We start from the raw sequence: 16,372 nt of genomic DNA, 5'->3' as shown, positions 1-16,372 counted from the left end.
GAACACCATCTACCAGGTACACGGTATCTACTCTTGCAACTCGGCCAACGTTGCCTACCTGATACGCTGCAGGAAAGGATGTCCCGAGGCATGGTACATTAGGGAAACCATGCAGACGCTACGACAATCACCAGGCAAGACTGTTCTCTTCCTGTGGGGGAGCACTTCAGCAGTCACGGGCATTCAGCCTTGGATCTTCAGGTAAGCGTTCTCCAAGGCGGCCTTCACGACACACGACAGCGCAGAGTCGCTGAGCAGAAACTGATAGCCAAGTTCCGCACACATGAGGACGGCCTAAACCGGGATGTTGGGTTTATGTCACACTATCAGTAACCCCCATAGCTTGCCTCCTGGACTTGCAGAATCTCACTGGCTGTCCTGTCTGGAGACAATACACATCTCTTTAACCTGTGCTTAATGCTCCCTCCACTCACATTGTCTGTATCTTTAAGACCTGGTTGGTTGTAGAGATTCGCATTCTAATCAGTATTCTGTAACTTGATTTTGTGTCTCTGTGCCCTGTTTGAGAGCAGATTTCCACTCCATCTGACGAAGGAGCAGCGCTCCGAGAGCTAATGGCATTTGCTACCAAATAAACCTGTTGCCTTTAACCTGGTGTTGTTAAAACTTTTACTGTGTTTACTACAGTCCAACGCCGGCATCTCCACATCAAGACAAATGAGGTCCAGACGATTGCGTTGTGCTCACTAATTCTATGTAAGTGCCAATTTAAATCTTAAAATCAGCCCTGGGGCCGGTAAGATCGCAAGAGATGAGAAACCAGGCGCAAACCAGATTTTTCGCCCCTCGCGAGATCTTACCGGCTTGCCCTGTCCATCGATTGGCGTGATGAGCTGGTAAGATCGCCCGTTTAATTTTCCAAATTCCTTAACAAGGACATTGAGCCATGATGTTACGAGCATTTGATTAATGTTAAATTTAGTTAGGGACAAGAACAAACAACTTGACAGTAATACATATAAGTGGATATTTCCTGCAAAGTAGGAGACCACTTCTTGTAATATAATTTTGTCAAGGAATTATCTTAAAGTTTTACAAACATTATGTGTAGCGTGTGCCAACATTATATATACCCTCTTAGCTAAAATATTCAAATCTATATCAAGCAACAAATGGATATTGCTGCAATAGTGAGTGGCAAGCTTCCTCTTTTTTTTTGCTGAACAATTTGGTTTAATAAATGCAGGAAGCCAGAGTGCTTCCTCATACAATGAAGATAAGAACATTTATAGAACATAGAACATAGAACAGTACAGCACAGAACAGGCCCTTCGGCCCACGATGTTGTGCCGACCTTCATCTGAAACCAAGATCAAGCTATCCCACTCCCTACCATCCTGGTGTGCTCCATGTGCCTATCCAATAACCGCTTAAATGTTCCTAAAGTGTCTGACTCCACTATCACTGCAGGCAGTCCATTCCACACCCCAACCACTCTCTGCGTAAAGAACCTACCTCTGATATCCTTCCTATATCTCCCACCATGAACCCTATAGTTATGCCCCCTCGTAATAGCTCCATCCACCCGAGGAAATAGTCTTTGAACGTTCACTCGATCTATCCCCTTCATCATTTTATAAACCTCTATTAAGTCTCCCCTCAATCTCCTCCGCTCCAGAGAGAACAGCCCCAGCTCCCTCAACCTTTCCTCATAAGACCGACACTCCAAACCAGGCAGCATCCTGGTAAATCTCCTCTGCACTCTTTCCAGCGCTTCCACATCCTTCTTATAGTGAGGTGACCAGAACTGCACGCAATATTCCAAATGCGGTCTCACCAAGGTCCTGTACAGTTGCAGCATAACCCCACGGCTCTTAAACTCCAACCCCCTGTTAATAAAAGCTAACACACTATATGCCTTCTTCACAGCTCTATCCACTTGAGTGGCAACCTTTAGAGATCTGTGGATATGGACCCCAAGATCTCTCTGTTCCTCCACAGTCTTCAGAACCCTACCTTTGACCCTGTAATCCACATTTAAATTAGTCCTACCAAAATGAATCACCTCACATTTATCAGGGTTAAACTCCATTTGCCATTTTTCAGCCCAGCTTTGCATCCGATCTATGTCTCTTTGCAGCCTACAACACCCCTCCACCTCATCCACTACTCCACCAATCTTGGTGTCATCAGCAAATTTACTGATCCACCCTTCAGTCCCCTCCTCTAAGTCATTAATAAAAATCACAAAGAGCAGAGGACCAAGCACCGATCCCTGCGGCACTCCGCTAGCAACCTGCCTCCAGTCCGAAAATTTTCCATCCACCACCACCCTCTGTCTTCGATCAGATAGCCAGTTACCTATCCAATCGGCCAACTTTCCCTCTATCCCACACCTCCTTACTTTCATCATAAGCCGACCATGGGGGACCTTATCAAACGCCTTACTAAAATCCATGTATATGACATCAACCGCCCTACCTTCATCAACACACCTAGTTACCTCCTCAAAAAATTCTATCAAATTTGTGAGGCACGATTTGCCCTTCACAAATCCGTGCTGACTATCCCGGATTAATCCGCATCTTTCTAAATGGTCGTAAATCCCATCCCTTAGGACCTTTTCCATCAATTTACCAACCACCGAAGTCAGACTAACCGGTCTATAATTACCAGGGTCATTTCTATTCCCTTTCTTAAACAGAGGAACAACATTTGCCACTCTCCAGTCCTCTGGCACCATCCCCGTGGACAGCGAGGACCCAAAGATCAAAGCCAAAGGCTCTGCAATCTCATCCCTCGCCTCCCAAAGAATCCTAGGATACATTTCATCAGGCCCAGGGGACTTATCGACCTTCAGTTTATTCAAAACTGCCAATACATCCTCCCTCCGAACATCTATTTCCTCCAGCCTATTAGCCTGTAACAGCTTCTCTTCCTGAAAAACATGGCCCCTCTCCTTGGTGAACACTGAAGAAAAGTATTCATTCATCACCTCGCCTATCTCTACTGATTCCATACACAAGTTCCCACCACTGTCCTTGACCGGCCCTAACCTCACCCTGGTCATTCTTTTATTCCTCACATAAGAGTAAAAAGCCTTGGGGTTTTCCTTGATCCGACCCGCCAAGGACTTCTCATGTCCCCTCCTAGCTCTCCTCAGCCCCTTTTTCAGCTCGTTCCTTGCTAACTTGTAACCCTCAGTCGAGCCATCTGAACCTTGTTTCCTCATCCCTACATAAGCTTCCCTCTTCCTTTTCACAAGACATTCCACCTCTTTTGTGAACCACGGTTCCCTCACTCGGCCATTTCCTCCCTGCCTGACAGGGACATACCTATCAAGGACACCCAGTATTTGTTCCTTGAAAAAGTTCCACTTTTCATCAGTGCCTTTCCCTGACAGTTTCTGTTCCCATCTTATGCCCCCTAATTCTTGCCTAATCGCATCATAATTACCTCTCCCCCAATTGTAAGCCTTGCCCTGCCGTCCGGACCTATCCCACTCCATTGCAATAACAAAAGACACCGAATTGTGGTCACTATCTCCAAAGTTCTCTCCCACAACCAAATCTAACACTTGGCCCGGTTCATTTCCCAGTACCAAATCCAATGTGGCCTCACCCCTTGTCGGCCTATCCACATATTGTGTCAGGAAACCCTCCTGCACACACTGCACAAAAAGTGCCCCATCCAAACTATTTGACCTACAAAGGTTCCAATCAATATTTGGAAAGTTAAAGTCCCCCATGACAACTACCCTGTGACCCCCACACGTATCCATAATCTGCTTAGCAATTTCTTCCTCCACATCTCTATTACTATTTGGGGGCCTATAGTAAACTCCTAGCAACGTGACCGCTCCTTTCCTGTTTCTAACTGCAGCCCATATTACCTCAGTGTGCATATCCCCCTCAAAGTGCTTTTCCGCAGCCGTTAAACTATCCTTGATTAACAATGCTACTCCTCCACCTCTTTTACCAGCTTCCCTACACTTACTGAAACATCTATACCCCGGAACGTCCAACAACCATTCCTGTCCTTGTTCTACCCACGTCTCCATAATGGCCACAACATCGTAGTCCCAAGTAGCAATCCACGCCCCAAGTTCATCCACCTTGTTCCGGATGCTCCTTGCATTGAAGTAGACACACTTCAACCCATCTTCCTGTCTACCGGTACCCACCCTTGACCTTGATACCTTCCCCAATACCTCACCACCCTCAACACTGACTTCCGGACTACAACTCCTTTTCCCACTCCCCTGACAAATTAGTTTAAATCCCCCTGAAGAGCCGTAGCAAATTTCCCTCCCAGGATATTGATGCCCCTCTGGTTCAGGTGCACCCCATCCTGTTTGTAGAGGTCCCACCTTCCCCAGAACGTGTTCCAATTATCCACGTATCTGAAACCCTCCCTCCTGCACCATCCCTGCAACCACATGTTTAAGTGCACTCTCTCCCTGTTCCTCAACTCGCTATCACGTGGCACCGGTAGCGTACCAGAGATGACCACATGTTTTGTCTTTGCTCTCAGCTTCCAGCCGAGCTCCCGAAATTCCTGTTTTAAATCCCCGTCCCTTCTCTTACCTATGTCGTTGGTACCAATGTGTACCACGACTTGTGACTGTTTCCCCTCCCCCTTAAGAATCCGGAAAACACGGTCCGAGACGTCACGGACCCTGGCATCCGGTAGGCAACAAACCATCCTCGAGTCTCTTTTGCTGCCACAGAACCTCCTATCTATCCCTCTAACTAACGAGTCCCCAATAACTATTGCCCTCCCGCTCTCCTCCTTACCCTCCTGAGCCACAGGGACGGACTCAGTGCCGGAGATCCTCTCACTGCGGCTCACCACTGGTATGTCGTCCCCCTCAACCGTATCCAAAGCGGAATACTTATTGCTAAGGGGAACGACCACAGGGGATCCCTGCACCGACTGCTTCTTCCCAGCCCCTCTCACCGTCACCCATCTATTTTCATTCCACGGAGTAACTGTATCCCTGAAGCTTCTGTCTATGGCCATCTCTGCATCCCTAATGATCCTAAGTTCCTCCAACTCCAGCTCCAGTTCCCTTACACGGTTTTGGAGGAGCTGCAGATGGATGCACTTCTCACAGGTATAATCAGCAGGGACACTGACGTCGTCCCTCACCTCGAACATAGTGCAAGAGGAACATTGCACTGCCTTCACACCCATCCCCTCTAGATACCTTGCCAGTACCAGGTAGAAACAGCAAAAAATGAATTAACTCACCCCTGCTCGCCCAAGCCCTGTGAGCCAAAGCCCTACAGCTTTCACTCTGCCTCCTGCTCACTCTGCTGCCCACTAACGACGCTGCCCGCTCAAAAGTGTGGCCTACTTTTAAACCCTCCAAAAACCTTCCCAGACTCCTGCTGGGCCCACTTCCTGTTTTAAAAAAAACCTCCGATTTTTTACACAAATTTAACTTAAAATAAATTAAATAAATGTAGTGAACAAACCAACTGCCTTCTCCTCAGCCTGGTCCTGTGGAACATTTGGTAGGACTTTCTTATGGAACTCTGAAGTAAAGCCATCTAACCCTAGTAATTTACTCCCCACTAACATCCTCTGAATTGAGCTTTCAATCTTGGTGAGTTTAATTGGATACAGAGACCTGGTTTTCTTTCTCAGCTTGAGTACCTGAATTTCACCAATAAGAATTGACAAATTCTTGGCAATTTGGCAAAAGAGCCAGTGGAGACATTAAACATCGTGTGCAGTGAGTTATGATCTGGAATGCATTCTCTGAAAAGATGGTGGAAACACATTCAGTCCTAACTTTCGAAAGGGATTTGCATAAATAATTTAAAAGGAAAAAATCTGCAGAATTATGGGGGATGGTAGTAAACTGATTAGGATAACTCTTTCAAAGGACCTACACAGATAGAATTGAATGGTCTCCTTTTGTGCTATGATTCCACTCTATGAATTGAAAATCTAATGTTTCTGCTTGAATTGTTTATTTTATTTTTCTTAGTTTGCCCTCCGTCTGCTGCTGATAGTAAAGATTGCTGCCACGTCTGCTTACTGCAGTCATCTAATTAACAAATTCCATACTTGCTGGACAGATTATAAAATTGCTATACAGTATAATAACATAAATTATGAATGCCGTTTCAGTACTGCATTGCGAGCATACTTTTGTCGACACTGGTCCCTGAATGCTAGGATTTGTGCAGAATTGATGACTGTCGCACCTGGGCCTGCATGGTCTAATGCTGTTTCATATTTGTTCTTCCATTACTAAAAGATCAGAACCATATATGATAACGTTTCTCTGAGATGAATATCCAGTAGCTTATTTCAATTGCAGAACAACCTCAGATTTGTAACCCAATCCTTGGTTGTCAACTCACTCCCATTTATCCTGGAAGTTGGAATCAGCACCATTGAAACAATGGTAAATTGTAGAAAGATTTGATACCTCTTTGATGTATACAACATGTCCACTACAACCTGGAAAAGCTAAAAGCTATTGATCTAGATGCACATGTTACGATACTGAATATGAAATATCAGCTTGGCTCAATTGTTGGTGCTCTGATCTTGTGTTTCAAGGTTGTGGATTGAAACCTCTATGGAAAGAATGGGATTTAACTGTCACAGGTGTCATTGTCATTATTTTCTTTAGATGAAATGTTAAACTGCAGCCCTATCTGTTTGGGTGGACATGGAACACATCATTGCACTTGAAAAGTGTCCCAGCTTGCTAATGTTGTAATGAGGTCAGGAGCTGAGTGGCCTTGGTGGAAACCAAACTTAATGTGAGTGAATAGATTTTACTGAGTAATTGCCGGGTGATAGCACTGTCAGTGACATCTTCCATCATTTTGCTGATGATCGAGAGTGGCCTGACAGAGCTGTAATTTATCGGATTGAATTTGAGCTGCTTTTTGTAGTTAAGACATGCCTGGGCAGTTTTCCACGTTGTTGGGTAGATGCCACTGCTGTACCTGTACTGGAACAGCTTGGCTAAGGGTGCAGCTAGTTTTCAGTGCTATTGTTGGAATGTTGTCAAGGCCATAGCCTTTGCAGCATCCAGTGCCTTCAGCCATCTCTTAATATCACATGGTATGAATCAAATTGTTTGAGGACTGCCACCTTTGATGCTAAGGACCTTGGGATGGCTCACCCACCCGTCCTCCACTATTTGCAACCAGTTATGGCAGGTTTGCAGAGTTGAGATCTGATCCATTGCTTGTGGGATCACTTAGTTCTGTCTATCATATGCTACTATGATTTTTCGGTAAGCAAGTAGTCCTGTGTTGTGGCTTCACCAGGTCAACACGGTGCCTCAGTAATTAGGGCAGCACAGTGGCACGGTGATTAGCACTGTTGCCTCATGTGGGTTCCAGCCTTGGTTGACTGTGTGGAGTTTGCACATTCTCTCCGTGTCTGCGTGGGTTTCCTCCTTGTGCTCCGGTTTCCTTCCAATGTCCAAAGATGTGCAGGTTAGGTGGATTGGTCATGCCAAGTTACTCTTTGTAGGTTAGGGGAATTAGGGGGGCAAACGTGTGGGGTTACAGGGATAGGGCAGGGGGTGGGCCTCTGTTGAACAGTCGGTGCAGACTCGATGGGCCATACGGTCTCTTTCTACACCGTTGGGATTCCATGATCTGTATCACAATACCAGGTTAAAGTCCAACGGGTTATTTGGTAATACAAGCTTTTGGAGCAGTGCTCTGAAAGCTTGTGCTACCAAATACCCTGTTGGACTTTAATCTGATGTTGTGAGACTTCTTACAACACCAGATTAAAGTCCAACAGGTTATTTGCCCACCCGAGTCCAACGCCGGTATTTCCACATCATGATCTGTATGGAAGACAATTTACCTTGTTAACAGACCACAGGCTTTTAACAACAATCTTTGGCCCATAGAATGGAATACCATTCCTAGCGGCGAGTCATTTACAGAGATGGTCACTCATTTTATCAGTGCATAATTACGAGATTAAATACATAAAACCTGAGCAACATGTAAACGGCAATGCTGTATCTCATCTACCAATTCGGGAATAAGCCAATCACAGGAGAACTATGTGAACACCTTATACTTCTGCCAGGTGGATATTGTACCTATTACAGTGCCTCAAGTGCAAAGACACATGAGGTCAGATCCTGTGAGGGGAAAGTTCATGGACATAATCTTGAAAAGAATACCATTGGATAAACAGAGGAGGAATCTGGAATTCAAGCCAAGGGAGCTTGAATTAATGGTACAAAACGGAGTACTGCTACGGTGGATTAGAATCATCATTCCTCCATGCTTGCTGACTCATATACTGGATCAACTTCACAAAGGAGATCCAGGAGTTGTATGTATGAAAGAACTTGCAAGGAGTTATTTCTGGTGGCCTGGTCTAGACACTCGGATTGAAGAAAGAGTAGGACGGTGTCAGTCTTGAGCTAGGATAGAAAATACTCCACACCTCTTCAACCACTTCACCCATGAGACAAACGTGGCAGAGGGTTCATATTGACTCCATCGGACCAATTGAGGGATATGTGTTTCTTATTCTAATGGATGCACATTCCAAATGACCCAAAATCATGACAATGATGTTGATGACTACTGAAAAGATAATCAAACAATTCGACAAAGTATTTGCATGGTTTGTTCATCTGGAGCAATTAGTGATAATGGAACTCTGCTCACAAGGAGGGAATTTATGGACTAACTTAGAAACCATGGCATACAGCATATCAAAACTGCACCTTATCATGCTTCCGTCAATGAATTGGCAGAGAGGTTGGTACAGTCATTGAAGAATGCCACTAAAGCATCAAAAGATGAAAGGCTGTTAGCTAAAAGAGTAAACAACTTTCTCACGTCCGACAAAAACACGGCTCATGCTACCAACAATTTTTTTTTTTAAAGAGGAAGTTGAAAACCAAATTTGATTTGCTCTTACCACCTGACACTTCGACCATAGTAGAGCGACAACAGCAAAACCGAGTTATTCACTGTGAACAGACATCGAAGCAAAGAAGTTTTGATCAAGGAGAAAGAATTTTAGCAAGAAACTAGTCAAGTGAGAAATGGGTATCTGCCACAATATTCGCAAAGATCTATTTCTTATACGGTGCAAACCAATGACAAGAGAGTTTGGAGGAGGCACACAGGTCAAATTCTCACTTCAAAAAGAGAATTTGCAGAGTCGATATCTGAAAGGCCAACATCTGACACTTAAGGTTTGGAAATTCCTGAACCAATGATCACGATCAAGTTGAATTCAGATTCTAGATCAGTTGAACCAACAGCGTTTGTAGAAGCTGAAGAAAAACCAACTTTATCAGATGTGCCTGAGCCAAGTAGTGAACAGAATACAGAGTGTGTGAAAGCAAAGATTCCTGAATGACAGATTCTGCCCAAGCGGAACCGATGTCCAACTAAAAGACTCTTGTACTGATTGATATATATATATATATATAATATATATAAAAAACTGTAATATATGATATTTGGTAAAATAATTATTGTTCATAGTAAGAGTTAATGTTAGTTGTGGTATTACTGGAAAAAATGGGGAGGGATGTTATGTAGTGTGTCATATGATTACGTAGTGACATCGTCAGAAGCTTTTAGGAGATTTTCCCTCTTTTCCATCCTGGACTACAAGCAGCACCTATCTAATGAAGCTCCACGAACTGGTTAAGTAACCCACTGTATGGCAACCTTTTCATTCTTTTATCTTTGTTGTTAAAGTGAGCTGACCACTTTAGTATGTAACAGTTTTTACAAAAATCGATAGTGGTTTCATGGTCATGCATGAGTAAATATGATCCTGCTTCATGTGTGCTTGCACACAGGCCCTTTCTAACAGACATCAATAAATGGCAATCAGGAGTGAGAATCCAGGTTGATTTTATTTTACTCTTCCAACCAATATTGTCAGCCTTCTGTGTTAGTATGACAATGGGTTAGTGCATCTTTCCAACAATTTGTCTATGGAGGCCTATATATTTGCTTTACATACCTATATATATATATATATATATATATATATATTGCACAACACTGCCAATGGAGGCACCTCATATAATAGGATGTTTGGCAAATATTAATTTCGTTAGACGTTGCAACAAATTAGCTTTGATTTATGTTACTAAGATTATGAGAAAACATGCACAAGAGAGGAGCTTTTACACCAGAACTGGCATTGTTTGTACTAATTGATACACCTTGTCTTTATTCTCATCCATATATTGTGTGTGAAATTGATTACTTAATGGACGCATCTCAATGCAAATACAAACTCCATGAAACTTGTTTGTGTTAATTACTCAGGCAGTAATGTAAGGGAAAACCCAGAGAGCAAGGAAACAAAAGGGGCCGGCTGCTTAATCTTAATTGAAAAAAATTATGAACGCTGGACTTTGAGGAAATAAGAACAAGAATCAATTAACAGATAAAGTGGATGTTTGTTCAGCTTGGCCCCAGTGTTGATCTTTTATTCTGACAAAGGTAAATTCTGAGAACATTAACATTGACTTTTTTTTGTTTTATTAGTCCTAATAAAATGATGAAACCTGCAATCAAAGATGGCTGAACATTAATTGAAAGTGTGGAAATGGTCGGCAGGAAGTTGAATGAATAAATGGAGGATGGGAAAGTGTTTGTTTCCCTCCCAAAGAAAGTGATGGATAAAATAGGCAAGTGTTCAAAGCACGTTTAGAAAGGAGCATAAGTGAATGGATTTTGATAAATTTATAGGGAAGAGTAAATATGGTATGGGGAATGGGTGGATGGGGAAAGACTTGAGTATCAAACAATTCAACAGATTTTCTGGGGGTATGTCTGATTTCTTTAAAGAAAGATCACACAGAGTATTATAGCTGTTGGCCATGTTTTTAAAAAGGCACCTCCTGTAGGGAAGGAGAGAGAAAATCGCAGGCGATTTAGATAGGACTTGCTATTTACAGATGAGAATTTGTAATTATTTTTGGCAGTCACCTTGAAACCTTCTCATGGATGCTTGGGGAGTCATAAACCCTTGGTTGAAAGTCCCTGTTCTAACTGAAGTGTTTTAAGACAATAAAATAATTTAAGTGAGCTCTGAACAGAAACCATTTCCTTTGGTGGAACTGTCCAATGCAAGAGTGAATAAGCTTAAAACTTAAGCTAGCTTGGCCATTCATGGGTAATGTCAGTAAGTATTTCTTCTCAAAAATATTTAACTCCTTCCCCCACCCATCCCCATCCAAACCAGTTGTTAAGGCTAGGTCAACTTGAAAAATTGAATCTGAGATTGATAGATTTTTAATGGACAAAGATATTAAGGACGACAGAACCAGAGCGAGTACTCCAGATAGATGGAGTTAAGGTACAGGTCAGACATGATCTAACTGAATGGAGAAGGTATAGGGTATAGCTTGAGAGGCTGAATGGCGTACTCGTGTCCCTATACCTTTAAAGTATCAGTATTCCTGGTCCTGAATGTGCTTGTCATACTTTCCTCATGGACTACTTCTCTCGCATTGCTAATAGGAAAATACATTTCCAAAATTATTTTGGAAAGTGAAAGTGTAGATATTACCACAATGTCATTGAGGTTGGCAAGAGGAAAATACATTTTCAAAAGGTTTTTGGAAATAAAGTGTAGATATTACTACATTGTCACTCTTGAGATTGTGTGCTGGTCTTTGTGGGAGTACACCACCAAGCTAAAACCATTATTTTTGCAAAATGTACATTGTGTGCCAGGGAGTCTGCTATTGTAATGAAAGCTAAGTGTATTGTGTACAATGGTGCATCTAGCTTTGCCTACCATATGCTTTGTCTATCTTGATGGTTCTTTCACTTGAATCTGAGCTGACCTTCTGACTCAATATTTATTCCATCACAAAGGCTGTCTCCTTGCAGCTCTGGAACATCATTGTCATTGCTCCTGCCTCAATTCACCAACTACCAAAATGGTCTTCTAGTTGGCATTTAATCCTTCACCTTCTGTAAACTTCAGTTTATCCAAATCTTAACCTGCTCTCCTATCAATCCTGTACTTGCTAATCCATGTTGGCTTTTGGTCTACAAATTATCCAGGTCCCTTTTCCTCCCTTTTGCAACTTCCCCTGTCCTACAACTCTTTGAACACTGCGTTCTTTCAATTCTGACCCTTCTCCTTTTGCTTCCAACATTGACAGTTATGTCTTCAGCCATCTAGGCCCTGAACTCTTGAATTCCTTCCCTAAAAGTCTCCTTCTTTAAAGTCTTTTTCCAGGCAAACTATAATTTCAGATTTTTTTTAAAAGTTGTTTCTTGTAAAGTAACATGGCAGTTGTTTCTAAATATATAATTCAGTTAAATTCTTTCGGGCCATACGTTAAGATTTAGCAAAACACTTTTTTTGCTTAAATTACTTCATCAGATTAATCTTATTTGCGTGAAAACAAATTGGAATTGTAACAACGCATTGATCTGTAGATCATGAAAGTGACAACATTGTCTCCTCTGCAGAATTCCCCATTCAGTTTTAGTAGTGCTCTTAAAGTGTTTATTTCATGGTTAGTATCGTGCTGGTGTCTGTATGAATAACTCCACTTTCCAAAATAAATTTAATCTCCTGTCTGAAGGTAAATATGCATAATGTAGTTGGTTTTATTACTTGGGGTAGAAGAGAGTGCTACAATTGCTATTTTCTCAGGCTGCTATCCATCTGCCTGGGGAAGTGTGTTAGCTGTTTGCATTGTCGCTGATGGGTCAGTTGATTTGGGAAAATCCTTACAAATTTTAGGTATAAATTAACAAAAGATATGCTTTGACTTGCACAATTTTTCTAATTGAAATTTAATTTTGACCTGTGTAGAAGCATCTGCCAGAATAGATGTTTCAGAGAAGAAAATAAGGATGTACATTACTCACCACAAGATATATCAAGCAAGCTCTGACTTTTCTAGCCTTATTAGTCATTTACAGAATGATATTGCTATGACCTCTTCTACATTTAAATTCCTATTGTTCATACTTTGTCTCATCATTAAGTTAATTGTTACAGTGCCCTTATTTCATTATAAATGTCCACAGATACACACATTCAGAATTTCGGAATGTTAGATTTATTTCGTAAATACAAATGTTTAAAAATATAGATGTTCTTTCTAACCATTTAATGTATATTTTTATTTAAAGAAAGTTTTTAAAAATAAGCCCCCATAGTAGAAGCAGTGTGTTGGATCAAAAGCGTGTGTGGCTCTTGATCTGCATCGTACCTCTGACGAATCTGTTACATTGATAACGACTGTTCATAATCACCAGCTCTTCACTGCATTAAATGAAATTTGGGTGGAATGGGAAAATTAAAGAATACTTTAAGTGGGTAGCTATATGAATGAAAAATGAACTTTAGCTCTTGCCTGCTCCCCAGCCCCTCCCATTATTTCCCTGATATAGCTACAGAGGACATTAGTTTTCAATCCTTTACTATACTCAGAACCATTATCTACACCCCACTGACGGGCATTAATTACTGCTCAGGATTTCAAGTACACGAGAAACTTTATCGTGCGTTTGCATAATAATTAAAACATATGCTGACAAGATCTCGACATTTATAATTGGTCTCAAAGTTCAGGTAGTAACAAAAATAGCCGCAGAGATTTTAAACAGTCGACTCTGAATCGAGCATTTTGGATTTCAGTGGCCGCAGGTTATTAGTGAGGAAGCTGGCAGTGTGCAAAGCCTCGGAAAAGTCCGAGTCAAGTCTCAGTGACTTAGACTTTCTCTTGATGGAATTCTGAAAGGTTTCTGAAGTGAAGTAATAAACAATTGGGTCAAAGCAGCAGTTGGAGACGGCAAAGCACAAAGTGATGGGGTACATTGTTTTAACTGTAGTCACCACAGAACAGTTCCACACCGCCCCAGTCCTCACCAGTGAGTACATTACCAGCGTTACATTGTAGGGTACAAAGCAGCAGATGAAAGTGAGGAAGTGGACCACAATCATGCGGAGGATTTTCTTCTTGTTGAACTTGCTGCGGGAAAGGGTAATGGGCTGCTTTAAAGTTTTTAGCACCATTGAAAAACAGAAGAGGTTCAGCAGCAGAGGTATAAAGAAGCCCACAATCTCGATAAATATGACTATCTTTGACAGGAAATTTTTCCAGATGTGGCTGGAGAAATTTTCGAAGCAGGTTTTGGTCTGATTAGCTGTGCCATTGGTGGTTCGTAAGAAGGTTGCCGGCACACTTCCGGTGAGCACCGTCAGCCACACGGCCACACACACAATGATGGCATGTTTTCTCGTTCTAAGCATTCTTGATCTAAAAGGGTGGACGATGGCCAGGAATCGATCCACGCTGATGCAGGTCAGGAAGAGGATACTCCCATACATGTTGGTGAGAAACAGTGTCCCCGAAATCTTGCACAGCAAATCCCCAAAGGGCCAGTCTCTGGTCACATAATAGAAAATTCGAAAGGGCAGCGTGAAGACAAACAACAAATCTGATACGGCAAGGTTGGTCATGTAAGTTATCGTTTCGTTTCTAAGTTTTAAGGAACACCTCAAAACGTACAAGGCTACACAGTTTGATACGAGGCCGACGATAAATACCATGCTGTATACGCTGGCGTATAGTGTGTACTTAAAGGAGTCGTCAGGAATACACGTAGTGTTCGAGGATGTCATGGTGAGCTCTAGTCCTACTTAAGTTACGATCCTTTTGGATCACCGTGAAGATTTTGTCCCTGGGTTAGGTTTACGGTGGAGTTTCATCTTGACAAATAAGTGGTGTAAAACGGCTTGTCTTGCTGGATCTTTATTATGGAGAGTGGACACTCGGCTATTCATTCAACATTGACTTCGTCATTTTACAAAACGAGATAGTCCGGGTTTTAAAACTGATGGTACAAGAACATTGCTGTAACTGACCCGGGTTTGCGATTGCACGATCCCTTTCTTGATAACAGGATTCTGCTCATGTAGAACAAAGATAAATCTTGTCTTTCAAAGTTCCTTAATACGTACGTTAAGATCGTTGCTCAGTATCTTGTAAAAATATTAGCCGCTGCTAAGAATCATATTCCAGGTTCCTCAGTACGGAATAAAGGTCCTTATCACACTTCTGCTGGCTGTTAAACAGTCTTTTCAACTCCCCACAATGCTCACACGAAATATCTGAATTCGGATAACGTGTCTCAACCTTGTGCAATCGTTCTTCGCTGGGTTTCCTCCCAGATGCAAATATCATTGGTTGAACAGAAAGTATTAAGCATGCAAATAAGATGATGTCATAGGAAGATGGTTGGAATTGGACAAAGAAGAATGGGTTCAGCCCATTTTGTTTGGTAAAAATACCTTCAGGGCTAGTAATTGCTTAACACATGATTCCTAATCCGACAATTATTTAAGTGCTGAAGAATTTTTCCACCAAGTAGTAAGATTTGATGTGATCGTCTCAATTCGCGTATGAGCAGCCTGCATTTGTACGTGCACTGCTTTCAAGTAAGAATATATCCCGAATGTACAACTGCCTGTTCCTATTTTTAATTTAAAGTTTTTGTAATTGTTACTCTTGAAGGACATACACATATGTAATCCCATTCTCTTGTGCACACTTCTACTCTGTTGCTTTATATTTAGATTACATTTTAATAATGTTTTGTACCTGAAGCTGCAATATTTCTAAAAATGTTTAAATTGGATTAGGCTGGAAACCATGAATAGCTTTACCATGTTTCATGTTTTCATATCTGATTGAGAAATATATACATTTATTCTATACAATTTGAATTTCATTTTCCTCTCATTTCAGTGTACAAATGTGTTTTGTGAGGTTTAATATTTTATCAAGTGCAAAATATGTGATCACAAACATATCACACTTGGAAGTATGTAAAGAAAAGGAAGACTCACATTTCCACAACTAATGGGCAGCACGGTGGCACAGTGGTTAGCACTGCTGCCTCACAGCGCCAGGGACCAGGATTCGATTCCCGGCTTGGGTCACTGTCTGTGTGGAGTTTGCACATTCTCCCCGTATCTGCATGGGTTTCCTCATGGTGCTCCGGTTTCCTCCCACAGTCCAAAGATATGCAGGTTAGGTGAGTTGGCCATGTTAAATTGTCCCTTAGTGTCAGGGGGATTAGCAGGGTAAATACGTGGGATTACAGGGATAGGGCCTGGGTGGGATTGTTGTCGGTGCATGCTCGATGAGCCAAATGGCTTCCTTCTGCACTACATGGATTCTATGATTCAACTAGTGGATGTCTCAAAGTGCTTTATAGCCTATGAAGCATATTTTAAAGTTTACTCACATGTATGGTCGGAGAGCAGCAGCTAATTTGTGCTTGCAAAACGCCCTTAAACAGCAATGTGAATAGTGATTTGGTGGTACAGAACTTGAGTATTGCTGAAAAATGACATTTTGTCAAAGCTTTTCATCTTGCACTCAGGA

The 16,372-nt window shown here is 42.0% G+C and overlaps 2 protein-coding genes across 2 annotated transcripts in view; one reads left to right on the top strand and one right to left on the bottom strand.

Moving 5' to 3' along the window:
• rb1 (retinoblastoma 1) overlaps nucleotides 1-16,372 on the top strand; it is a 248,621-nt gene that overhangs the window by 133,434 nt on the left and 98,815 nt on the right. The window lies entirely within an intron of this gene.
• Nucleotides 13,014-15,109, bottom strand: LOC144506294 (lysophosphatidic acid receptor 6-like). Its single transcript, XM_078232214.1, has one exon. The coding sequence runs from the start codon at nucleotides 14,602-14,604 to the stop codon at nucleotides 13,579-13,581; it is 1,026 nt and encodes a 341-aa protein (XP_078088340.1). The 5' UTR covers nucleotides 14,605-15,109; the 3' UTR covers nucleotides 13,014-13,578.

This window comes from Mustelus asterias, chromosome 17 (assembly GCF_964213995.1).
Source record: "Mustelus asterias chromosome 17, sMusAst1.hap1.1, whole genome shotgun sequence".
Lineage (NCBI taxonomy): Eukaryota > Metazoa > Chordata > Chondrichthyes > Carcharhiniformes > Triakidae > Mustelus > Mustelus asterias.
Note: the sequence above shows the minus strand (reverse complement) of the source record. Positions and strands in the feature narration are given on the sequence as shown.